This window comes from Marmota flaviventris, chromosome 11 (assembly GCF_047511675.1).
Source record: "Marmota flaviventris isolate mMarFla1 chromosome 11, mMarFla1.hap1, whole genome shotgun sequence".
NCBI classification, from domain to species: domain Eukaryota; kingdom Metazoa; phylum Chordata; class Mammalia; order Rodentia; family Sciuridae; genus Marmota; species Marmota flaviventris.
The window spans coordinates 18419012-18446017 of NC_092508.1; the positions used below are offsets into that span (position 1 = coordinate 18419012).

A 27006-nucleotide genomic window follows, 5' to 3' on the forward strand; every position below is an offset into this window, starting at 1 on the left:
TAGGGTGAGGCACATTTTTTATTAAAAGAGTTTACAAACAGAATTACAATTAAAAAAAGATATACTGCCCAACCCCCACCCATGGAAGAAATGTGGCCTAAGGGCTAGGAACCCCTCAACAACAGGGGCTGATGGCATTTATCCCCCATAGCCTAGAGCTGAGACAGAAGCCAGTACACCTAAAGCACAAACATGGGAGGATTACAGTAGCTCCAGAAAGGGGGAGATGGGACAAGTGAGGTATATTTCCCTAAAGTCTGGGAGGCACATTCCTGAAGTTCAAAGCACATTATTGGAAAAAGACCCTAGACACAGAGAAGAAAGGAATCTTCTCTGGCACCAGCAGTAACGAAGTTTACTGGCTGAAATCATTCTGAATCTGGGGGAAGGAAAGAGCTTTATACATAAATCTCCTCTCATTTCTCACTCTCAAGTGAATTGGCAGCTTATCGCTCTTCTTCAGTCTCTTCAGCTCTCAGTTGAACTGACGGCTTATGCAGGAGAATAAGGAAGACTTGGCAATAGCAGGGCAACAAAGGCTGGAGGCTGGATCCCACGAATCTGAGATCATGTGTTGTGGGTTGGCCTCAGGAGATGGATGAGTTTCCTGCAGTGCCTGGCAGAGGCAGGTCTGGGACTGCTATGTGGCAGTAACTGATTCCCCAGAGAGAGCAAGGCTAATTTCTCACTGGCACCCAGGGACACCAGCACCTGTAGGACAGAGAGTAGATGATAGAATAGGATGGGAGGCTTAGAACCAGTTGTGTTTGGGGCACAGGCAGAGGACTCTCATTTAGTCCTACAATGCCCATCCCAAAGGAAGAAAAAGGAGATGGGCTTTTGGGGACTTGGATAGACTGAATGGGGAAACCTTGGAGACAGGAATCATCAGGACTAGGGATTTACTTCCATTCTCTTTGGTTGCAGACCATAAAGCCAAGGAACCAAGGGACCCATCCACTTGTCCCCCAGAAGAGATAATGAATGTAGCAGTGACTGACAGTGAGCAGCAAAGTCTGATTCCCAGCTTTGGATCCAGATCAGTTAGTCCCAAGCTAATCCCTCATTCCCAGCCAAGAAACCTTTTTTATTATTTCCTCACATGGATTGCCAGAAACTCCTATAATATCATCACCACCCTGTCAAATTTCTGTTCTGCATGAACTACCCAATGCTATCACATTGAGCTACTATAATTTATGTTATCGTAGGCAGTTGTGAAATTTCCACTGGGTTCCTTATATACTGAAAATGGAGCAGACACAGCAGAATAAAACAGTGGTTTTATTCTGGGCTCTAGGGGCTGGGGTGGTAGCTCAGCAATAGAGCGCTCGCCTAGCACATGCGAGGTCCTAGGTTACAGCCACATAAAAAATAAGTAAATAAAATAAAGGCACTGTGTCCAACTACACCTAAAAAATAAATATTAAAAAAAAAAAGAGTATGGGCTCTGGCAACACATGCCTATAATCCCAGTGGCTCGGGAGGCTGAGGCAGGAGGATCGCAAGTTCAAAGCCAGCCTCAGTAACTTAGTGAGGCCCTAAGCAACTCAGAGAGACCCTGTCTCTAAATAAAATATATAAAAGGGCTGAGGATGGTAGCTCAGTTGCAGAGTGCCCCTGGGTTCAACCTGCAGAACCAAAAAAAAAAAAAAAAAAAAAAGAGTATGGGCTCTGGACCCAGACTTCTGAGGTCACAAGCCCAACCCTACCTGCTGGCTCTGTAACTTGGAAAAATTACTAAATTATTTGTGCCTCAGTTTCCTCCCCTGCAAAATGAGGATAATAATAACTTAAACCAGTCAACAAAGGAAAAATGCTTAGCATGCTTAGCATGCTACTAAAAAGATAGTTGGTATCTTCATGGCCTCAACATCTTCTTATCTTCTCCCTCCACCCAAGCCTCTGGAAGAGATAAGCTGTGGACCTTGAGATCTCAGGCATGTCCTAGCCCAGTGAAGCCCTCTTCTAGCTCCTTTCCCTTCTCAAGAGTGTGAGATGGTAAATGGAAAACTCATCTCCAAGGCTTTGTCCCTGGGTTTCAGGCATCCTTGGAGTAATAGCTTAGATTTCTAGATGTCCCAGTTCCTTACAGACTATCTCAGAGAACTGGTGTGAACTATAGAGGCCCTGATCATCATGGCTCAAAAGTCCCCTGGGATGTACCTGATGGATGCAGGGCTCCTGTCGGAGGCTCCGGAGGGCAACGAGGGCAGCCTCCTTCACATTCAGCTGAGGGTCTCCACATGCTATCTCCAGGAGCCGCTGGGGTACTTGGCACTGTAACAACTCCTCCCCCAACCCCTCAGGTCCCAAGTTGCCCAGAGCTGATACGGCATTGCGCCGGATCCCAGCCTGAGGATCTCCAAGCAACTGGGTCATACTGGGCACGGCAGCTGCCAGGGCAGGTCCGAGGGGACCAGCCTGATAGGCTGCATTGCCCACAGCAAAGCTGGCACTGCGCCGCACAGCAGGGTCTTCATCTCCAAGCCCTAGCAGCAGAAGATTAAGCAGTCCAGCCTGGCTCTGTAGTGCTCCACGCAGGGCCATGCTGTGTTGGAGCAAGTGCCCTAGGAGCCCATAAGTACGGGCCCGCACAGAGTTCTCTGGGTGGCCCAGGAGACTTCGCAGGGGCCTATAGGATTCATCAGAGCCAGCCAGGAGCTCTTGGATAAAGGACAAGTGGCTGGGAGACAGTACCCGGGCTGTGTGGGCCAGTAGGGAGAGAAGGTCAGAGGTCAGCAGTGGCAGATCACTCAGGAGGACAACAGAGAGGAATGGAATGATAGCTCTAGGGGAGGCTGCCACTGTGTTCACAAACTGGTTGAGAGCAGTGGGATCCATGAGGGCCAGGCGTGTAAGGAGGCTGATGGGCAGCTCGACTTGTGACAACGGAAGATAGTGGCAGCAGACCTGGGGGAGTGGGGAGAGTGGGAAAAAGGAGCTCAACGTGAGGAAGAAGTACACCACACCTAGGAAGTAGGGACCCAAAAGCTGGGGGAGAGAAAAGCCAAGCTGAAGAGAGAATGAAGCTTAAGTCCTGACCCATGGCATACCACATGGAACTCAGGTGGAGCCCAAAGGGCAGGTTCTTTCCAAGAACACGCCCCTTGCTCTCTAAGGACTGGGTCTCTGCATCCAAAGAGCTATGGGGGTAATGCCAAAAACTGCCAGGGAATGGGTTCCAGGTCAAGAAGCTGAGCCCCTAGTGTCTGGACTAGGATGATTGCCCCACTGAACCAGATGAGAGAATGTCAGAGAGAAGAAAACACTAGCCCAGCTCCAACCATATGCCTCTCTTCAGGCCTGAGTCTCTCCTCAGTTCCAACTCTTAGGTCAAGCCTGGAGAACCCTGGACCTATTGGGAAGTGAATTAGAGAACACAAGACTGGCCATATTCCTGTCCCATCTTCACACCTGGTAGCTTCCCAAATACCTGCAGCAGGTTGGCTGCAACTTCTGAGTCCCTTAGGTCAGCCAGGATACCTACGAGGAGGTCAGCATCCACATCCAGGGCAAAGGGAAAGCAGAGGAGCTGGCAGACAGAGACCGCCACAACAGGCAGAAACTCAGCCCCGTGAGGCCTAAGAAGGAGAGTGTACAATATACTTGGTCTTGCTCACCTATCCTTTATGATACTTCCACCCCACACCTCAAGTTTCCTTCCCCAGCACCCTGTCCCCAACCTCAGCAGCTCCTTAGGTTTCCAGACTAATCCTTGTCCCATTTCTGGTCTTGTAACTCAAGCTGTCAGCTCCCTCTCTCCTGCACTCCCAGCCACCACCTCCCTATTGCTAATTCTGGATCTTCTCTCCTCCTTCTTCTAGCTCAGACTCACGTCTGACTCAGGTGATGCAAGAAGTTGGGAGAAAGAAGGTGCTTCAGGGTGGACATAAGAAGACTTCCACGCTGGGACAGGTGGCTCAGGCATAACTGGGGCTCCTGAGTAAAGGTGGCCATGGCCAGGCTCAGCAGGGCTGCTATGCCTGAAAACATGGAGAAAGAAGACCTAGTGAAGCAAGCAAGAGACCTTGCTGCCCTTTTCCCCACAGCTCCCAGGACCATCACCTATTCAGTCCCTCTCCATCCTTGAACAGCTCTATTGAAGACTCTGCTGTCTCCCCCATAGCAGCAGCAGCAGCAGCAGCAGCAGCAGTCTCTGTGGTTAACCCAGTTCCAGACTCAATCCACTTGAAGAGGGACCCATACACTGGCCTCATAGAGGAGGCTATGCTAACAGAAAGATACCTTGGGGTGAGATCAGCGTCCAGTCTGGCTCAGGGATGGATGGATCGGACAGTGACAGTTCCTCTTCCTGTGTTCCTACCTCCTCAGGTAGCCTCAGGGCCATGGAGAAGCGGTGCCACAAAATGGTCCACATTTCTGAGCTAGCCACATCCCTGATCAGGCTAGTCTTTCCCTGCTGGAGGTAAAAGTGAAAGAGTGACGGGGGAGGCAGAAGTTAGAAGTCCATTACCTTTTTTCATTCTTGACCCTGATCAAAAAGGAAAGGGAGTCTCAGTCAGGAGGCAGGAGGATCTCAATTCAAGGTCAGCTTCAGCAACTTAGCAAGACCCTGCCTCAAAAAATGAAAATAATAAAAAAGTCTGGGGATGTAGCCCAGCAGCAAAGAACCCCTGGGTTCAACACCCAGTACAAAAAAGAAAAAAAAAAGAGGGAGAGAGAAATAATTCCTCATCTTCCTACTTAGCATTTATGTTGTCTTATTTTCCTTTCTTATCACACCTTAACCTCCTGACCTATCAACCCATGTGTGTGTCAGCTAAAAACCAGAGCATTGCCCTATTGGGGCTGGCTTGCACCAAGGCCAAGTGATGCACAGGTCTATAAAATAAAAAGTTTTAAATATCAATAAAACAACAGCCAGGTGTAGTGGTGCACATTTGTAATCCCAGCAGTGTGGGAAGTTGAAGCAGAAGGATTACAAGTTCGAGGCCAGCCTCAGCAACTGTGCCAAGACCCTGTCTCCAGATAAAAAAATAAAAAGTATTAGGGATGTAGTTTAGTGGTAAAATGCCCCTGGGTTCAATTCCCAGAACCCAAAACAAAACAAGAAAATTTGTTGTTTTCCCATTGTATCCCCAGGGATACAGCTGAATGGTTTCCTTTAAAGGGCCCTACTGATGGCAAGTGGGGCAATTCTCAGGCTATAGTAGGTATGGTAGTTTGAGAGGAAAGGCAAGTATGTTTGCTTCTTTCTATCCAATGGCTCCCAGAATGCCCAATTTCTCTCTCTTCTTTTCATCCATCCTAAGATACACCTGTACTTGGGTGAGGAGCTGTAGCAGAAGGATGAGGAGGCCATCATAGAACCCACAGCTATCTGGTGGAGTCAGCCGAACCTGTTGGAGAGAGCAAGAAGAATGCAGATCCCTAAAAGGGATGAGTTTGCCCTTAGGCCTGTGCACCCAACCCCCAGTAAGTGGGAAAGTTCTTCCTGAGTCTGGCAGAGTGGGAAGAGTTCTTCTGGATTTAGGAGTCTTGGTCCTGCCTATTCTATTAAGTGTGTGTCATAAATATAGAGTCTGGTAGGGTAAGCAGACAAAAAAAGCAACTATAGTTAGAAAGATACTTGCTAAACAAGAGGTTAGGGGCATGGGTGAGAGTGCCTAATGCTGCCTCTTGGGATAGAAAACTGATGGATTAAATTTTTTATTTATTTATTTTTTAATTTTAGGTAGACACAATATCTTTAATTTACATTTATGTGGTACTGAGGATCAAACCCAGTGCCTCATGCATGCTAGGCGAGAGCTCTACCACTGAGCCACAACTCAGCCCCTGGGTTAAAAAGACAGGTGCAATGGTGCTTGCCTGTAATTCCCGCTCCTCAGGAGGCTGAGGCAGGAGGACTGCAAGTGCAAGGACAGCCTGGGTAACTTAGTGAGACCCTGTCTCAAAATCTAAAAAAAAATTAAAAAGAGCAGTAGTAGAGCACCCCTGAGTTCAATCCCTAGTACCCCACAACCCCCTCAAAAGAAAAGAGTAGGTAGGCCTTAAACTTCACCTCCTGTAACTCTTTTGGTACAGCAGGGTAATAGAGCCCAGAGCTGATACTTGAACTTCCAGCAGCAGGCAACAGAGTCTGGACTTTGTCCCAGAAGCAGTGGGAAGTGACTGATCATGAACATGAGCTCTGCACCAGTAACATTTTTTGTCTCTTTTATTCACTACTATATCCTCAGAGTCTGGAATGGTGCTGAGCACTTGATACATATCTATGTGTTCAATAAACACTGGTTGAGTGAATGACCACATTTTCCTTTAAGAAAGATCACTCAGGACTGTGGTTGTAGCTCATTGATAGAGTGCTTACCTAGCATATGATGCACTGGGTTCGATTCTCAGCACCACATAAAAATAAATAAATAAAATAAATGTATTGTGTCCATCTACAACTAAAAAACATAAAATAAAAATAAAAAAGAAAGAAAGAAAGCTCTGGCAGCAGTAAAGTCTGAGAGGAGAGATCCTTTAGGCAAGTGCCAAAGACCAGAAGAGAGATGGTATGAATACAAACTAAGGCAGTGATGGTGCCACGGAGGGAAGGGATCTGTATGTCAATCAGAAGGTAGAATACATGTGAACTGGGGAGCCATTTATAAGGAGAATGATGGGGAAGATGGTTTCCAGGGTCTTGACTCAGGCTCCTGGATGAATGTTAGTGCTATCAGTAATTATATGATTTCTCTGAAGGTCAACTTTATCAAGGAAAAGCAGACGATTATTACTATATTTCCTATGTCTATCTGCCAAGTGTTTTGTGGTAACATGTGAAAAGTGCTTTATAAATTATAAAGAATTCTATATATAACATAAGACAGTAATGTGAATATGAAGTCTACCCTTCTTTTCACAAAATGAGGGAAATATGGATTCCAAAGGGTCTCAAAATGAAGAACAAAAGGCTGGAAAAGGAAGAGGGCAGAAAGGAGACTACAAATGGACTGATTCCTGAAGAATATGTCAGCCCCTTCTCCATCTCAGTTAAGAAAGCAAGAAAAGTAGAGTGGGCTCTGCTGTAGAAGGGGAAGAGAAGAAGCATAAAGAAGGACTCCAGGGCTGGGGCTGGGGCTCAGCGGTAGAGCGCTCCCCTAGTATGTGTGGGTTGCTGGGTTAGATCCTCAGCATCACATAAAAATAAAAGTATTGTGTCGAACTACAACTAAAACAAAAATATTTAAAAAAAAAGGAGGAGGACTCTAACTAGAACATGAACTCCTGGGGGGGCTAAAGCAGATAGGAAACCTTAGAACATGTCAATTGGTATCGTTCCCACCTCTGTCTTTAGAAGCCCTGCATAGGAAATCTGAAGCCCTGACTAGTCTGGGCTGAGAGGGGACTACTATCTGGGGTAAAAGGATGATTCCTTTCCCATTCCTTTGTTTTCTCCAGGCTTGCTGGCATTTCAGTCTTTCACCCAGAATGGTGTCCTAGGATTTGACTCAGAGAAAACAGGTCTGGGCCTTCTCTGGTAGGCCTCACCTCTGCAGGGGCAGACAGAGCATGTGCAGCTGCAGTGATCCATTCCCTGGGCTGGAGGTCAAAGGACACCCCTTGCTGACCAAGTTGTCCCAACAGACAGGCTGCTGCACTCTGTAGGAAAGGTAGAGGAAGACTGTCTGAATCTGAATGGTGTAGGATTTGTGTCTCTGTCGTGCTCTAATAGAATGTATCCTGAAAAGGCTGCAAATGGGAGAGGGACTGCCCCACTCCCAAAAGGGTCATGATGATAGGAGTAGAGGGAGAGGTTGGGGAAGGCTGAAAACTCACCACAAGAGAGACAACGTGTGAGTGGGTAAAGAGAGTAGCAACCTCACTGCCTAGCGTCTCCATTCTGGAACAGGGAGATACATTGAGAGATACAGCATGTTAAAGGTGGCCTTCCCTCTCCCTTGGACTGTGCTCTTCACACAGGCTGTATGTCCACCTCCAAGGCCCTAAGTTGATGGGAATCCAAGTCTGTTCTTTGTGAAGAAAACTTCACTCTCATCCCTTTAGCATAGGCTAAAGTGTGCTATTCTCAATATTCTGTGTCAGGGTTGGCTGTGTGGGCAGAAGACCAGTGGAGAGACCCAACTTTGTGACTCACCCAGAAGGCAGATCTTGGAGTCGAAAAACAAGAAGAGAGAGAAGGTAGAGTGCCACTTCAGTGGACTCTTCCCAATCTGATACTTTTACCTAAAAGGAAACCCGAGCTGTCAGAACCACTTCTGGGTGAGGTAGGATCACTATGATATGCCTACCTGCTTTGGCAGCTTACCTTGCCCTGGACCAACATCAACAGTGACTCCAAGGCCAAGGGCTCTTTCCCTAAAATATGGCACAGTCGCTCACTGATGTGGCAGCAGGAGTACAGAACCTGGAGGAGTGGCAAGGTATCTATCAGTGGGCAGAGCAGCTCAGGCTCCTTGACTGGAAGGCCAAGCTGAAAACCAGGTGAGCCTCTACTGAGCTGGAGCCCTCACTTGGGGTGTTAGGGGACTTTACCCCTTGTTTCTGATAGTCAAACAGGGATGCTTCTCAGTTCTGGAGAGGAATGGCTAACATGGGGTCACCTCAGTTGAACAGATTTAAAGGTAGAATGGAGTCCTCCAAGGGAGACTCATGATCTCTCAGACTCTTTCTCTCAGACCCTGTGTCTGTTTTTCTGTCCTGGGAGTTAAAAAAAAAAATCTGAGATGCTGGAAGTTGTGGGAAGTACCTTGAGAAGGTGTAGGCACAGGATGGGATGCCGCAGGCCAGAGATGAGGGATGGCCTCAGCTGGCTGCTGTCTTCAGTCAGCTGATTTGCCAAATGCCAAGAAACCTGTGGAAACATACTTTAAGACTCAATCCTATTCCCCTTATAGGAATAGGGGAATATAGGAATCAGTCTTCATGGGAATTGAAGAAATGAAAGTCATGTCTTAGTTTGGCCTCAGTATAGGCAGGGCAACAGAAAAACTGAATCCTGAGCCCTTGTGGAAGCATTACCAATGGCTTCCGATCAACTGTCCTACCACCCAGATAGCTGATCATTGAGCTTTCTTCATCACCAGCTGGCCACAGTTTCTGGGATTCTGGCTGTATTGTATTCTATAAGGAGCTCAAACAGGGTGGGTGGGAGTCTGTTTCTGGAAGTCCTCAGCAAGGAGAAGCATAAAAGCTTCTCTTTCTGTCCTTCAAAGAAACTGGAGCCAGTCTTCCCAACTCCTCTAGCAGCGGGGAAGGGAGGAGCAGGAAGCTGCAGCTCAGACCTGTTCTTTGGCATCCCAGCAGCCAGGCAGTCCCACAGGAGCAGTGCATATGGCTGCCAGGGCAGAGGCAATGGCTCCAGGCAGATCCTCACTTTGCTCTCGCAGTGGCTGGCTCACTTGTGGGGCTCCTGTGGAGAAAAGTAAAGGATGTGGAGTAAGGTCTGGTGGCTTCCCTCTTTCAGTTCACAGTTATTTTTTAGTACCTACTAAGGGCTGGCACTATTCTAGGTGATGGCAGTCGGAAGAACAGAGCTCTATGTAACAAACAAAGAGAACTTCCCCTCCCAACTATGGTCACCTGGGGGTGTGTGGAAAGGGAGCTGTGGAACTGTCAAGCCATGAAGGAGCCCATCCAACACAGCACGCTGCGTGGTCAGCAGGCTGGAGTAAAACACTTTGGAGATGGCCCGGCTGTTCCCATCCATGGTTTCACACAGGACAGTAAAGCACTAAAGGATATAAGGGCAGAAGTAACATCAGAGCATCAGAAAACTGACTGGGCTGAGTGTAAGAACCAAGAGTACCCTGAGAACATGAGGGGAGAGAATACAGATCCAGGGGCAGGTATCTAATGCTAAGGTGTCCTTATACAGAAAATGTACAACTATCCTTCTACCTCCACTCCCTCTTCTTTCTTTCCTGTCTTTGGTTGGAGATGGAGCCCAAGGCCTCTGGCATGATAAGCACATGCTCTACCACTGAGCCATCCCCAAGTCTCAGCCAATCCTTCTATTTTATGATCTCTTCCCTACATGATATTTATCAAAGTGTAATCTACAGACCATGAGTAGAATTCCTAGGGATTCCTGGGACCTCCCCCCTCAACCCAATCTTATTGATACAAAATTTTGGGAGGAGGGATAGTTATTTTAAACTCCCCATGCTACTCATTGCACAATGACAGGAGAAGTGGTGAATAAAAAGTGTCACTGCAGGCTGAAATTTAGGTTAGACATTCAAAACTTCCTGACTTGGAAGGGTGAGGGATATGAAATTAGAATTAGAAGATTAGAAAAGTTTGAATGGATTGCTCTCTGGAGGCAGAAATATAGCCCAGATCTGTGTTCCTAATTATCAGTTTAAATAAGGACCAGGAGATTGTTTAGTTCCCTGCACATGCTCTTCTCAAATTATCTCCTCTGAGATCAGTGAGAACTTAGCTGTTTTCCCATTCAATTCTCTATTCTCTTATCCTGACTGCTAGGGTCCAGGGAGAGAATCCACATAGTTATCTAGTCCTTAGTGTTGGGAAATATTAAAAGATCCATAAGTCTCTCCAAGAAGAAATGTTTCTATTTGTGGTCCCCTAAAATACACCAGTTGTTTGATGCCTCTGGGCCTTTAGAAATTTGCTCTTTCTGTCTAGAATGTTCTCTCTACTTTCCTGCCTCATCCACTGGCAAACTGCTATGTGTTCTTTAAGGCCTAACAGAGATGACTTCCTTCTTCAAGATTTCTTCCCTAACCCTCCAAATAATGTTAATGGCATCTTTTCCAGAGCATCTGTATTTTATACAAAGTTCTAAAGTACTTTTCACTCTTCCCTTCTTGACTATTCCTAGTCCCTTAAAGGCAGGGACTCATGAGGCATATGGCATATGGTAGGAGTTAACAAATGTTTGTTTTATTAACTTGCTCTGCCTCTTTATAGTCATAATAAAGGGGATGGGAGAAACACAGAGGAAGACAGGAGAGACAGAAATATGGAGGTGGGATCAGATTACCATGAGGCTGTCCCTCCTCAATGTCTGCTCAGAGTCATCTGACTGAGATAGCAGTTTCCCCAACAGGTCCAGAAAGATATTGGCAGCCTTCTGAAACACCTGTAGGCTGGGAAAAAAATGAACCCATAGTTTCGTCTCATCCTTTTACTAAAAGCCCCAATGTGATGAATGGGTCAGATCTGGCTGATAGGAGAATCTCTACAAAGAAACACAACAGAATGTTCTCCTGTCTCCCCCAATAAACACACACACACACACACACACACACACACACACACACACACAGCCTCCAAGCCCCTTTTCTGCCATTTTCACATCTTGATCTTTCCACTTAGAGGCCATGGTGACTGCTGACTCTTAGAATCTGAAAGTCTTGGGGTGAAGTTAGAGATGCTTGAAGGTCCTTAAGAGGACAGCTTAACTCTGAGGGCCACTTAGCTCTGTCACAAATCACAACTTCTTTTCACTTGGCATCTTCCTAATTTGCAGGGGAAGAAATGGAGTTGAAACTGAAGCCAAACTGGTCAGCAGAGCAAAAGTGCATTTTATCCCACCTGTCGCCTGTCTGGCTCCTCTCCAGATTGAAGGCACAGGCAAAATAGGCCTGAATCACAGCCATTAGGTCCCGTAAGAAGGCCCCATACCAGGGTTGCTGCCAGGGAAGAGGGAAAAAAAAGAGAGAGTAAGGACAACATGGGGATGGCAGCAAAGAGAAAAAAAAATAGTAAAAAGAAGAGCATACAGAAGAGCCGGGGATGGTGGCGCATGCTTGTAATCCCAGCAGCTCGGGAGGCTGAGGCAGGAGGACCATGAGTTGAAACCAGCCTCAGCAACTTAGTGAGGCCCTAAGTAATTCTACGAGACCCTGTCTCTAAATAAAATACAAAAAAAAGGCTAGGGATGTGGCTCAGTGGTTAAACCCCTAGATTCACTCTCCAGTACCAAAATAAATAAATAAATAAATAAAAATGGCCTACAGAAATCCAGCCAAAGTGACCAAACAGAAAGGGATGGGGGAGAAGAAGTATGGGCAGAGAGAAGATCGAGAGGTGACAAAATGTCAGCCAGTGAGTGGACTATAAACAGCCTGAAATGGGTCTTTTTCAAGTGTAGGAGATTCTATTTAAAAAAAAAAAAAAATTCATAAAAATTCCTTAAAATCCCCCTAAATACTCATCAGCAGAGTACAGCTTGCCAGCTGCCTTAGCCTATGCCTTGTAAACTCTGACTCTGTCCTCTCGGGGTGACATGATGGTCCTCCTATCTTCACAGCTCAGCTACAGCAGACAGTGTAGGCAAGTAGAGATTTGGCTCCAAATACAGTGCGTCTCAGTCCTAGCTCTTCCACTTATAATTTCTGTGACCATCTATAGATTAGTGACTAAGTATGAGTTAACCTCTGAACTTCAGTACTCTGCCCTCTAAAATCACATTAGTAAAGCCTAGGATCCAATGTTTCAAACCATGGTATTCTAAATATGAAGGAATTATGTATAAAAATCTGGATTTCTACTTGAAAACTTGAAGATATGGCAACATTGGCCCAAATTTTCACATAGCAACAATAGGCTGGAGCAAGGAGAAGATGGTCCATTTAGAGAGGGCGTCTAACCCCATTTGTCAGATTCCCCACCTCTCACATAGTTATACACTTAGCCTACTTCACTGACTGACACTACCTCTCTAGCCCCAGAAGGGCAGAGAATTTGCAATTGATGGTGTGCTAATTAGAAAAAGGAGAAAATAAAATAAAAGGCAGTCAGGGAAAATATAGTTGGAAGCCCAAAGGACAGAATTCCAAGCAAAAGAACCTCTGTTAGTCTTCAGAAGCTCCTGACCTGGTGCTTACCTGCTGTATACTGTTGCTCTCCTGGCTGTGCCTGAGGAGACTGAGCAGCAGCTCAGGCAGCCCTGCTTCCTGGCAGAAGGAATACAGGGGAACAGAGTCACTGCAGCTGGACAGAAGACTGCTCAGGACCCGGAGTGCAGGGAGGATATGGGAAGCATTCTCCAGGCTGCCTTTCAGGATCTGAGTGACATGATGGAAAGAGATAGCAATTAATAGGCAAATGGATCATAAGAAAAATAAAGAGGGACTGGGGTTGTGGCTCAGTGGTAGAGCGCTTGCCTAGCATGTGTGAGGCACTGGGTTCAATCCTCAGCATCACATTAAAATAAATAAAATAAAGGTATTTTGTCCATCTACAACTAAAATACACACACACACACACACACACACACACAAGAAAAAGGAGAGTCACAGATACCAAATGTCCCCAAGGAGTTGGCAAAGTAGGCCAAATGTTTGCTTTCCTTTTTTGGAATCTAAAATCCAGGGAAGAAGAGCAAGGAAAGAGGGCGACTGTTCCAAGGAAGAGGACTATAGATAGTCAGGTCACTTGACACAGAACACCCGAGACTAAGGGGCAGGGCAATTCCCCTCAGGATCTATCAGGCCCCATAACAATCCTATCTGCTCCCACTCCACTCTCCAGCCCTTCACACACCACACACATGCACACACCAGCACTTCTGAAAATTAAAAAACAATGAACACAAAACAATGCTACTAAACTTTAAAGAGACTGAAGGTCATTCAACTTCTGTTCAAGAAATCATAAACTATAGCCCACCTACCAAATCTTGCCTAACACTTACTTGTACAGCCTATAAACTTGGGACAGTATTATAATTTTAAATATAAAGGAATAACATTTACAGCTAATGTTTTAGAACATACCATTCACTGTTTTTAAATTTTGGCATTAATTTTCCTGTGCAATCTTTACAATAACCCTGTAAAGTAAATAGAAATATCCCTTCCCCTGGCCCCCACTGGGGATTAAACCCAGGGATGCTCTACCACTGAGATACATCCCAAGCCTTTAATTTTTTTATTTTGAGATAGGGTCTCACTAAGTGGCCGAAGCTGACCTCGAACTTTTGATCCTCCTGCCTTGTTCTCCACACCTGGCTAAAACTATCCATTTATTTTTTAAATTTATGATATATGTGTTATAAATGATTTAGTTATAAATTTATTTATATTATATGAACACATTTATTATTTCTTACGTAGTGCTGAAAATCAAACCCAATGTCTCACAGGTGCTAGGCAAGTGCTCTTCCATCAAGCTACAACTCCAGCCCAAACTATCTATCTTATTATTTTTTATATAAATATTTATTTTTTTAGTTGTAGGTGGACACAATACTTTTATTTTATTTATTTATATGTGGTGCTGAAAATCAAACCCAGGGCCTCACATGTGCTAGGCGAGTGCTCTACAAGTGAGCCACAACCCCAGCCCCAAACTATCTATTTTTAAATGAGAAAACTGAAGCTTCTAGATAGATTAAATACATAGTCAAAGATCACACAGTTAATGAGTAGCTGAATTGGAATTCCAACTCAGAGAGCTCAACAGGGGATGGAGGTGTGGCTCAGTGGTAGAATTGCTTGCCTAACCTATACAAAGCCCTAGATTCTTTTTTTAAAATCAACATTATTAAGTCAATGCTGATTAAAAAAAAATAAAAAATCCAGCAACCATTCAATAACAGGACAACAATGTGTTATTGCCAAAAATCAAGAGTAAGATGCCAAGGCAATTCAATGAGGGCAGTTTTTTTGTTTTGGTTTGGTTTTTCTGTTTGTTTTTCAAAAAATCCTTCTAGGATTGGGTATAGACATGCAAAAAGATAAACTTAGATTCTTAACTCACATCATAAATAAAAATTAACTCAAAATGTATCAGAGAACTTAAGTATGTAAGAGGTAAAATTTATACTCTTAAAAAATAAGTTGAAATCTTTTTAGGAGAAAAACTTCAAGACATTCAGTTTGAAAAGGATTTCTTATAAACAATCAAAAGCATAATAAACAAAAGGAGAAAATTCAACATCTTTGTGATTTGAAAGACATTCTTATAAGATGGCAAAAAAAAAAAAAAAAGACAAACCATACACTGGAAGAAAATATTTGCAAATCACTTATCTGGTAAAAGTCCTATATCCAGAATAATAGCACATTCTTACAACTCCATAAGATAAACAAATCAATTTAAAAAAATTAATGGAGGATTAGAACAGATATTTCACCAAAGATATACAAATGACTAATAAGCACATGAAAAGGTATTCATCATTTATCATTAGTGGAGTGCAAATTTAAAACAACAATGAGGTTCTTTACACTTACTAGATTGGGTATAATCAAAAAAAGTCAGACAATAATAAATGTTGGCAAACGTGGAGAAACTGTGACCCTCACATGCTGCTGGTGGGAATGTAAGATGGTACTGCCATTTTGGAAAATGGTTCAGAAGTTTTTTAAAATGCTAAATAACAAATTTTTACTACATGACAACAATTCCATTGCTAAGTATCTAGCCAAGGGAAACAAAAACATACAGCAGCACACAGCTGGATTAGAATGTTTATAGCAGCAACAACCCAATGTTTTCAAAAAATAAAAACAATCCATCAACTAACTGGTGGGTAGATAAATAAAATGTAATCTATCAATACAATGAAATACTCATACATAATATAAAGCAATGAAATCCTAATACATGCTACATCATGAATAAACTTGAAAGCATCATGCTAAGTGAAAAATGCCAGTCACAATGATCATATACAATTCCAATCATGTGATATGTCCAGAATAAGCAACCTACAAGATAGAAAGCTTAATGGTTGCCTAGGACTGGGAAAAGTGATTAATTGGAAATAGGTATAAGAAATCTTATGGGATGATAAAAGTGTTTTACAATTGGAATATGATGATAGTTTCATAATTTGAAATTGTTATTATTTTGTTACTGGGGAGTGAACCCAGGAGTGCTTTACCACTGAGATATATCTCCAGTCTTTTTTATTTTTTATTTTGAGACAGTCTCTCTGAGTTGCTTAGGGCCTTGCTGAATTGCTGAGGCTGGCTGGCTTCAAACTTGCAATCCTTTTGCCTCTGCTGGAATTATTAATTGTATACTAAAAATCAGAAGTTTTGTGGCACATAAATTAGATCTCAATAAATTGTTTTTTGTAAAAAAAAACAAAAAATAATTTTTTGTAAAAAAAAATTAAAGAAAAGAGAGGGAGGACTGGGGATATAGTTCAGTGGTAGAGCATTTGCGTAGCATGTGTGAGGCCCTGGGTTCAATCCATGGGACCACAAAAAAAAAAAAAAAGAGGGAAATAAATATAAGCAGCATATTTTGGCGAGTTCCTAGTAAGGGAGAGCACTGTTTCAGATAAGGAAAAAAGGCTTTATAAGAGTGAATCCTAACTTTTAATTAAGCAAATGTTAATTAAGCAAAATGTTACCCCCAACAAAGAACTTCATTCTCACTAGTATACCTGTAGTACAAAATATTGCATATTCAATTGTTACAATTTTGTTTTTAAGGCTTGTCCATAAATATTTTGTGGAAATGTGTTTTTCTTCATTATATGAATACTTAAATATTTAATTAAGTACTTATGAATTTTTTGCCTCTTGGCCCACAATGCCTAAAATATACACCATCAAAAAAAGTTTGTTGATGCCTGCTCTAGATAGTTATTTTTTTTCCTTCAGAAAAGGCCTTCTCTTTCTGTGTTACTAAAGGAGGTTAGTGAGTCTCTTCTATTTATGCAGATAAACTGGAAGAACTGGGGAAGGACAAACTTTCTCCTTTTGATGTTTTTCAATGCTTCCTCTCTGAAAATAGCCCCAAATCCTGCCTACAGTACCCTCTGCCCATTACCTGCCCTCCAATTTCACGCAGCTGATTCTGGATGCGCTGGCAGAAGTCAGGATTACACAGCAGGGTGAGAGGGGCCTTCAGCTGAATGGGCACAGGCTCAGTGGTCTCTAGCAGTTGTTGCCATTCATCATCACTTTCTGGCTCCTGGGGAACAAGGGAAGTGGTGGGAGGATGAAAGAGGTCAGAGGAGTGTATAAGTCTCAGGATCATGCTCTCAACTTGGGGCCAGAAATTGGGGGAATCATGAAGTAATTGCAAGCAGCAAGTGCCTCCTTCAATCTCCTGTCATAAAAGGGTGTAGTGGGCAGTATGTGAGGGATCTGGAAAAGTCTTTGAGAGCACTGGCAAGTGTGCATAAGAAGATACTAAGAAGCCAGGTATGCTGGCACACACCTGTAACCCCAGCAACATAAAAGGCCGAGGTAGAAGGATCAAGTTTGAGGCCAGCCTTAGTAACTCAACGAGGCCCTCACTGAGCAACTTAGCAAGATCCTGTCACAAAATAAAAACTGAAAAGGACCCAGTGGTTAAGTACCCCTGAATTCAATCCCTAGTACTAAAACAAAAACAAAACCAGAAAAACAAAAAAAATATCTAGAAGGATGTCCATGGTTGGTAATGATAAAAAATGAAAACATCATAAACTCAGTCAGTAAATAAACAACCAGGGATCCATCCCTACTAGTGAATACTATGAGGTTATTGAAAAGAATGTAGTACTGAGCATGTATTACTTATGCCAAAAATGCATAACCTGAATCTAATCAAATCTAATGTTTGAGGAACATTCTACAAAATAAATGTACTGTTATTCTTTGGACATGTGTATTCTCCCCAAAGTTCATATAATGGAGGCTTGGGTCCCAGCATGGTGGTACCAGTAGGTAGTGAGACTTTTAAGACATGGGGCCTACTTACAAGGTCTTTATGTCAAGTGGGAAGGGGATATGCTTGCAGAAAGGATTAAGTATTTCTCTCTCTCTCATATATATATATATATATATATATATATTTTTTTTTTTTTTTTTTTTCTTTTTTGAGGGGGAACCATGCTGGTGATCAAATAGAGGATCCCATGTAAACTAATCAAGTATTTTCCCACTAAGGTATATTCCCAGCCTGGAATTAAGTATTTCTTAAGGGACTCTAATTAGTTCTTGAGAGGGAGTTGTTATAAAACCCTGAACCTGGACTCACCCAATCTCTCAGGCTTCCTATTTTGAGGTGTGACACTTCCTCCCACACATACCACCTCCCTATTGTGATGCCATAAGCCATGAGATCATCACCAGAGCAAAGCCAATGCCAGTATCTTGCCCTTGAATCTCTGAACCTATGAGCTAAATAAACCACTTTTCTTTACAAAGTTAGCATGCTCAGGTATTTAGTTATAGTAATGAAAAACAGACTAATACATGTACCTTAAAACTGTCATAAAAAAACAAAGAAAACCAAGGAACTGGTCCAGACCAAAGGATACTAATGAGGTATTAACAATTTAATGCAATGTATGATACTGGACTGAATCACAGAACAGAAAAATTTTTAATAAAATACATTACTGGAGCAATTCGCAAAAATCAGAATATGGATTGTAGATTAGTCCATTAATCTATTTACTATTATTATAATAACATATCAATATTAAATTTCTTTGTATGGTGGTAGTCAAGTGATTGACCTTATAATGTGTTTAGGGGTGAAGGGCTATATCTGCAACTTACTTCAAAATGATTCAAAAGATGCTATATCCAAACATACATGGAGAGAGAATTGTAAAGCAAATTTGACAAAATTTTGACTGGTGAATCTGGGTATAAGGGGGATTATGGTTTGAATGTCTTTGTCCTCTCCAAAATATTTGTGTTGCTGGCTGTGGTGGTTCATGCCTGTAATCCCAGTGGCTTGGGAAGCTGAGGCAGGAGGATCACAAGTTCAAAGCCAGCTTCAGCAACTTAGCAAGGCCCTAAGCAACTTAGTGAGACCCTGTCTTAAAACAAAAAATAAAAAGGGGCTGGGGTTGTGGCTCAGTGGTAGAATGCTCACCTAGCACGTTCAAGGCCCTGGGTTCAATCCTCAGCACCACATAAAAATAAATAAATAAAATAAAGGTAATACATATACCTTAAAAACTGTCATAAAAAACAAAGAAAACCAAGGAACTGGTCCAGGAATTGTGTCCAATTACAACCCAAAAACAAATATTTTAAAATTAAAAATAAATAAATAAATAAAAATAAAAAGGGCTGGGGATGTAGATCAGTGGTTAAGCACTCATGGGTTCAATTCCTAGTAAAAAACAACAACAACATTATATATACACACATATGTATATATGGTTGTGTTAAATTATCCCCCCAAAAATTTGTTGGGAGGTGGGGCCTAATAGAAGGTTTTTAGGTCACAAGGGCTCCACCCCTATAAATGGATTCATGCTGCTATAGAAAAGGTTTGTGGGAGTAGGTTCACTTGATCTCTTCTGTTCGAGCATCCCTCACCTTCAGAGGACGTGGCATTCAAAGTACTATGCTAGAAGGAGAAAGACTGAGCCCTAACCTGCTTACTTTCATCTTAGATTTCCCAGCCTCCACAACTTTAAAAAATACATTTCTGTTCATTATAAATTATCTAGTCTTGGGTGTTCTATTTTGGTTCACAAAATGGGCCAAGATCAGGATGTATGGGAATTCTACATAGTATTCTCACAAGTAATATTTAAGTTGAAATGATTTCAAAATAAAAAATTAGAATCATAAAACACAAAAGACTAAGGTAGAGATATATGCTATGATGTAGAAAAAGCCCTAAAACAAATCAAAGGGTAAAAGAGGCATGATATGAAGCAATACATATAAGATGAACTCATTAAACAGCCAAACTATTTCCCTTTGTGAACATATGTGAATACAAAGTTAGAAAGTTTAGAAGGACACAGATTAAATTAATAACAGTAGTCACATCTGGAACTGATATAAGAAGGGTTTTTGTTTGGTTGGTTTTGGTTTTTTTAGATGGGGTCTCAGTATACTGCTCAGGCTGGCAATATAGTGGCAACTCCTGGGCCCAAGTGATCCTTCTGCCTTAGCCTTCCAAGTAGATGGAACTATAGGTATGTGCTACCATGCCCAACTTGGCACTTTTGATTTTACCTATGCATTCTCATCTTTGAGAATTACATGTTCAGATACTATTATTAAAATCTATAAATTGATATAAAAGTAATTTTTAACACAAAAGGAGCTCATGCTTAAGAGAATCATTGTTCTAGAAAAACACCCACCTGGGCCCAACATGCCATAGCAGGAATGAGGCCAAGAAGAAACCCTAAGGCTCACCTCATTTTCTAGGTCCACTGCATCAATGCTCCGCTGGCCGACTACCTCTGACCTCAGCTCTGGGAATGCTTGTTCACAACCTGGGGTGATGTGGTTTTCCCTGCCAGAGATCAGGATGGAAGTAGGATGAGTCCCAAGACTGTGAGGCTCAGAGTTCAGTAACTTGTCCCTCCCTCTAGACCCAGGAAAAAGAATGAGGTATAAGCCATCGAGGGAGATAGAGGAATTTTCCTCAGGTATGGGATAGGGCCAGTACAGTATATGTATCTCTACACACAAATCCTTAACTGCTCCCACTTTGGATCTTATACTCAAGTCTACAGTTTTCACCTATGGCTTTCAACTCAAACAATCTGCGTTTTTGGTTGGAAATAACCCTTTCCCTTTCAGTCAAAGAACAAGAGAGAAATGAAGAAGAGAAAATCCTTAAGTTTCCCAACCAGTCAGGAAAGGGTCTATAATTAGAACCCAACAACCCAGGACTCAAATTCTGAAGGACTGGTTTGTATTTAGGCAATGGCTAGTGACAGGAATCATTTCAAATTTATTTTAGCTCAAGCCAAAAATCTACAAGATACCTCCTCCCACTACACAAACCCTTAGCTATACAACCCTCACCGAGGTGTAGGAGGGGCCTCTCCAGCCCCCGACTCGGCCCAGCTGTTCTTCATTTCTGAGGCCAAGATCCCAGCCAGGAGGTTTGATTCCTTAGGAGTAGCCCGTAGTCCAGGCAGAGGGACTGTGCTGGGAGTCACCTTGTTGTTCCTGTCCTCTTGCTCAAGGGCAGATTCTGTGTTGTGGTGTTTCTGTGGGAGATGAGTAGGAGATACTGGACCAGAACTGTCTAGATGCTATAGGACGGTATGGATCTTACTCATGGCCTTTCCCAATTTCCTAGAAAGTCAACCTCCTTTTCCAACTCCCCCAATGACTAGCCTGGTTAGTTATATATTTTTACATGTTACATATTTTTCTGTATCTCACATACCTTCTGCTTGGCCTCTTCAGCCATGCGTTTACAGGCCTGACGCAAGATGCGAGACTGACTGCCCTTTGGGGCCAGCCGATGGGCCTGTTCATCTTTTAGAACCTGAAGTTCTGGGGGTAGGTGACTGGTAAATGGGGTACCCGACTCTGAGCCTGCTGGTTCGGTTATTACTGCAGGGAGGGAGCAGGAGAAAACATGATTATACTAGGGCTGTAGACACCATGGTCACTTGGCCAGAGACTACTTCAGTGTCTCCAGGCTTCTATGGAAGGCAGCCATTTGAGACAATAACAAAAAGGGAGCAGGAGTGGCCAAAGTTAGGCAAAGGGCTAGGAAGAGAAAGCTCAAGCTGGTGGAGAAATGATAATATGTTGGATCCAGATATTGAGGGCAGAGAGGTAGGTTGGGAAAAATACTTGGAGGTGCCAGAGCCCTGGGAATCCTGATGACTCACTGGTGACACGACCAGCAATAAAGGGGTGATGTAAGAGGTCTGGCCAGGAAAGACGCTGCCGGGGGTCCTTGGTGAGCAGCCCCTGCAAGAAGTTCTGTGGAGAGAAATAATACTCCATCAGCTCTTCCTTCCCTTCCTTCTAGACTCTCTAACCTGTCAACAGAACTGGTAATCCCAAACTCCTATTGGTATAACAGACTTGACCACAACCTTGACAACTGTTAATGTGGGCCCCATTTCCAGACAGACTACTGCCTCACCTCCCAGGAAGCACCAATCCCTATTCATGGAGATTTTGTACCCTCAGACATGAGTACAGAATTTCAATGTCACCAACTTTGTGAAGAATGGAGAAAAAACTGAGAGGAAGATATCACCTTCACAATCATCTCCAGAAAGCAAACATTCAAGGGAGTCCCAGACTGATGCCTCCCTTTCATTATGGATTTGTTTTGGGCTGCATAGAAATAGATGGATCTATAGTTAAGAAGACGCTCACACAGGAATGGTGTAGAGATGTTTGGGAACACTCAAAAGCAAATCTTTAGATGCTTGAGGGGAATAGAGACTATAATTCAAGAAGTATATGTTATGAATTATTGGTGGAAAATCTTCCACTGGGCCAGAAACAAAAAGGTACTAGTAGATTATGACCACTGTTCTAAAACAAGGTGATTTGTATAACTATGGCTTTTGCTAAAGATACCTGCGAATGTGCCATAGGAGAGAATGATTATCTTTGTGTACATCTCTTCTATTTGAGGTTTCTTTGTTTAGATTTTTTCTCTAATTATTTGGGTCTCCCCAATTGAACAGGTTGTAAAGAAATTAGTCCCTTTTCATTTTAGATAGAGCATAGGAAAGTTATAATGAGATTTTATTCTAGGATAAAACTGCACTTAAATTCCATTGAGGATCCAAAATCTTGCCCTAGATAAAAAATAAAGAGAGTACAAACCCTTTCCCTCCCCTCCTCCAAAAACCCATTGAGACTTAGCTACCATGAACAGGCACCACCTCTGTCATCTGCCCCTAATCATGGAGCCAGCTCCGACACTGGCCATTCTGATGTCTGAGGAGGACGGGAAGCAACATAGGCAACATCTAAATATCACCTGGACTCTGCATATGATACGAAATAAGTAGAACAGAGGTCATGCAAAATAACCAGTATCTACTTCTTAGGTTTTGAAATTACTTTTTTATTGTGATAAAGCTTATCCTGCCCCAAACAGGGTCTACCACTCCCAAGTTTGGCAGGCTTTAGAACAACCTCCAGCCTAGCATAAGCCCTTGCAGTAGAAAAGCAAGACTTATTGGCCCAGCTCCTGAAAAATCCTGCTCTAGCTCTGGAAAAAGATTTTGGAAAAGGGAATAGAGGTAGACAGAGACAGTTTTCTGATATAAAATTATTTTCCCTTTCAATTTTCATTACCTTAAAGCAGGGACTGATGGTGGAGGGCCAGCGCACAGGGTCCTTGAGGATGAGGCTAACCAGCTGAAAGATGCTTGTGGTATAGAAGGGAGGAGTGCCTACAGCCAGTTCATACAGAATGCAGCCCACAGACCAGAGGTCTGCTGTGTGGTCATATGGTCGCTCTTCCACCAGCTCTGGAGACATATAGAGTGGTGTGCCTTTGATGGAGGTAAGAACCATAGTGTTGGTGCTCATAGCCCGGGCAAATCTGCAGGAAATGGCATGGAAAGGGAAAAGGAAAAGATATTCTAGACCCGGTCACTAATAGGAAATTAAACCTGCTCACTACTACCTGTCATTGTATGATTTATCTCAAGCTAGAACAGAGAGTACATTTGATTTAGTTCCAAAGGATCCAGCTGGAGGCTCAGTCTCCAGTTCAGGTTCTCAAGGGAAGTTCATGTAAGTTACACATACAGTCTAAGACCCCCTGCAGAACTGGAGACATAGACGGAAGCTCAGAATCCTTACCCAAAGTCACAGAGCTTGATGCCACCACCCTTGGCAAGGAGGATGTTCTGAGGCTTCATGTCTCGGTGTAGGATGCGGTGAGAATGTAGATAGTACAGGGCTGACACCAACTGGGCAGCAATAGCCTGAACCTAGGGTTCAGATAGGCAGGATGAAAAAATAAAAGGTAAGAGGGAAGGGTTGGCTGACAAGCCAAAGACTTTTAATACTGCCACTAATGTGATTTTTTTCTTCTTTCCCATTCTCCCAGAGTTTCACACCATACCTTACTTGTTCAAGAAAAAGGGCAGCTTTTGCTTCCCCAGTTAATTCATGCATGTATTCATTCATTCATTCATTCATTCATTCACTCAAGGAAAATGTATTGAACCTCACTTACTCGCTGCATGACCAGGGGCAAATTTTTTTTATGCTTCTCAGACTCATCATCTATAAGGTGAGAATAATGATATCACCTATCTTCTAGATTATTGTGTGGACCAAATGAATAAAAGCGTGTAAAGCACTGCTCAAAATGGTGCCTGGCATTGAGTAAACATTCAACACACATTAGCTATTATTAAATAAGACAGTATCTTTTCTCAAGAGAAGTAGTCACACATAAAAATAAGAAGAAATGAAAAAGACATTTCAAACAGTGATGAATGCTCAAAAGGAAAAAGAGAACTGTGATAAGTAATTCTGAGGGGGTCCTACAGAATCTGACTGAAGATTTCATTCAACCAAATCCCGTTGCTAACCTCTACATCCTGGTGGCACATCCTGCCTGACCCACAACCCTTATCTCTCACTGCCTTCTCTGGTACCACCACACAGCCCCTTTTTTCTCAAAGATATCCAATAAAAATCTCCACGACATTAACAATAGTTGTTAAAATACTTAATGTGAATTAATTCATTAATCTCCACAATAGTCTTATCAGGTAGATATTATATTACTTCCATTAACTTGTCCAAGGAGATTCAGCTAGTGAGAGGCAGAACCAAGCTTCATACTCAGATATTTTGGTTCCACTGTTCACATACTTAATTCTCATGTCATACTGCCTCTATATGCACACAGACTCTTGTATTCTTCTGGGGAGTTTTCAAAAATGGAGACTCTCCCTGCCCTCTAATTGCCCTCCCAGCCCTTCACTGACAGAGTGGTCAGGGGTGAAGAGAAGTTTTATCCAGGAAACATACCTGGTCTTCAGGGAGTTTTCCATCATCTTCTAGGATCTGAAAAAGCTCTCCCTCAGCATAGTCTGTCACCACCACCACCTGTGGGGAGAAGGCAACGTCACTAATGGAATGCTCATATATTCTGGGGTTAGGAAATTATTGGGACCCTTGGAGAAAGGTGATCCAAAACCATGAAAGCACACCTCTTTGTCAGTCTCAAAGCTGTCAAGCATATGCACAATGTTGGGATGCCGCAGACCCCTCATGATTTCAATCTCTCGTTGTAGATTCCTTAGCTCCTTCTCTGAGCGTCCCAATTTGGGGATGAACTTCAGGGCCACCACCTATCAGTGGTAAAGGGAAGAGTCAAGGCCTAACCATACTACTGAAAAAAAAGCTAGGATTTCAACCTTAACTTCAGAAGTCCAGAACTCAAGACCTTAGACTGAGCAACTCTTATTAGACTGGCTAGTCTCTCACCTCTTACCCCATTGTACGCTGGCCTTACCCAGGCTTTGCCCACCCCTCAACCTAAGAGGAAACAATTTCAGTACCAGAGATTGAACCCAGGGGCACTTAACCATTGAGCCACATCCCCAACCATTTTTTTTATATTTCTATTTAGGTTTCACTAAGTTGCTTAGGGCCTGGATAAGTTGCTGAGGCTGGCTTTGAACTCACCACCCTCCTGCCTCAGCCTCCCCACCCTCTGAGATTGCAGGCATTTCACCACTGCACCCAGTGGAGACATCCTTTGCTAAACAGATTCTATTCATGGATTCTGAGAAAGGTGTTCTGATCTAACCAAAGGACTTCAGTTGAGATTTTAGGGAAAAGTGAAGGCAAAATAAAGATGGAAAAATAGAGTTCAGGTGTTTTGTCTCTTCCTGCAATGGTATGATAGATCAAACTATTCAGAATAATAAACTGGGAGTGGTGGCCCAAAAGTGTAATCCCAGCAATTTGGGGAGGCTGAGGCAGGAGGACAACAAGTTCAAAGCCAGCTTCAGCCACTTAGCAAGGCCCTATGCAACTTAGTGAGACTCTGTCTCAAAATAAAAAATAAAATGGGGGGCTGGGGATATAGCTCAGTTGGTAGAGTGCTTGTCTTGCATGCACAAGGACCTGGGTTCGATCTCCAGCACCACAAATAAAAAATTAAATAAATAAATAAAATTGGCTGGGGATGTGGCTCACAAAAATAAAATAATAATAATTTGTTTTTTCTAGGTACCAAACATTGTACTAAAGGATTTAGTCTAAAAACATATTTAGTCCTCAAACCTCATCAATAAGTTCTTATACCCATTTTATAGATGAGGAAAATGAGACACAGAGGTTAAGTAGTTTGTCCATCGTTTCAAGGCCAGAAAGTGGTAGAGCTGGAATCTGAACCCACATAACCCAACTTTAGTGGCCATACTTCATAAGAAATGTGGCAGTCATTGCCTTAGGAATACAGGTTGGTTTAAACACATTTGGCCCCATATTCCATTGGAGTTGTGGATACCGAATCCCACTGAAAATATATCCCTTTCTTCACCACCTGTGCACTGTATTTTTTCCGACCCTTGTACACTCTCCCAAAAGAGCCTTCTCCAATCATCTCCAACACGTGGTACTTCTCCATAACAAAGGTTTCAGCATCTCTCAGGAAAGAAGGTAGCGATGGTGCTCAAGAGCTACAGATCCAGGGTCACTTTCACACATCTGGGAGGCCTGGTTCGGGCACGGGGGAAAGGTAAACGTTAGCCACTTTGCCTTTGCCTTTTTCACACTAATCCGGGCCTCAAAAACACGGTCGGGTGGAGTAGATAGAATAATGGGATCTTGGAACAAACGAAGCATCTTCTTGGGAGTTCCTCCCCGTTTTTTACTCTCCTGTCCCGCAAGCCCACGGGACTCTGCTGGTTCAAGCCTACTCCAATTTCCTACCTCTCACTCCTAGGCAGCCCGGCCCGGACACTTGCCCGTGCATTTCACTGATCCGGACATCTTTCTCAAACTCCCCCAAACCCCCCGAAAAAAAATAGGAGCGCTAAGTCCGGGAGGCGCCGGTGGCGGCCTCCAGCCTGGTCCCCTCGGCCTGTCTCCATACTTGGTTTGACTTAACTAGTTTTTCTCCGTTGCCTACTGCCAGTCTCTTTCGGGGGCATGCTTACCAATTTTACTCGCTAGAACTGGCCCAAAATTCAGAAGACAAAGGCTCTCAGAGGTGTGGGAGGGACGTGGACCGCCCATAGGCACTTCCTAGAGCACTTCCAAGCTGTCGCTTGGCCATCCGGCTCCATTAAGGACCGGGAGTCTGAGGTTGCCTAGAAACGGTAGCAGCACACCCGCCTCAGTTTTCCGCCTCCGACTTCCCCAGGGCATTTCCGGT

At 43.2% G+C, this 27006-nt stretch overlaps 1 protein-coding gene across 2 annotated transcripts; it reads right to left on the reverse strand.

Moving 5' to 3' along the window:
• On the reverse strand, positions 1–26961 carry Stk36 (serine/threonine kinase 36). Of its 2 annotated transcripts, XM_027941837.2 has the most exons (27): positions 26789–26961; positions 26173–26345; positions 24830–24970; positions 24648–24725; positions 23463–23593; positions 22950–23199; positions 21515–21608; positions 21061–21230; positions 20691–20878; positions 20073–20172; positions 16738–16881; positions 12834–13013; positions 11539–11636; positions 10985–11090; positions 9559–9709; positions 9261–9388; positions 8726–8830; positions 8285–8383; positions 8114–8202; positions 7795–7858; positions 7507–7617; positions 5283–5363; positions 4249–4423; positions 3839–3986; positions 3437–3584; positions 2167–2913; positions 1–711 (listed from the first exon to the last, which is right to left on the reverse strand). In XM_027941837.2, the coding sequence occupies exons 2-27, from the start codon at positions 26254–26256 to the stop codon at positions 568–570; spliced, it is 3954 nt and encodes a 1317-aa protein (XP_027797638.2). In that variant the 5' UTR covers positions 26257–26345; positions 26789–26961; the 3' UTR covers positions 1–567. The 2 variants fall into 2 exon arrangements, with proteins under 2 accessions (XP_027797638.2, XP_071475711.1); XM_071619610.1 differs by lacking the exons at positions 24648–24725; positions 24830–24970; positions 26173–26345; positions 26789–26961 and adding an exon at positions 23842–23887.
• Positions 26962–27006: the final 45 nt, after the last annotated feature.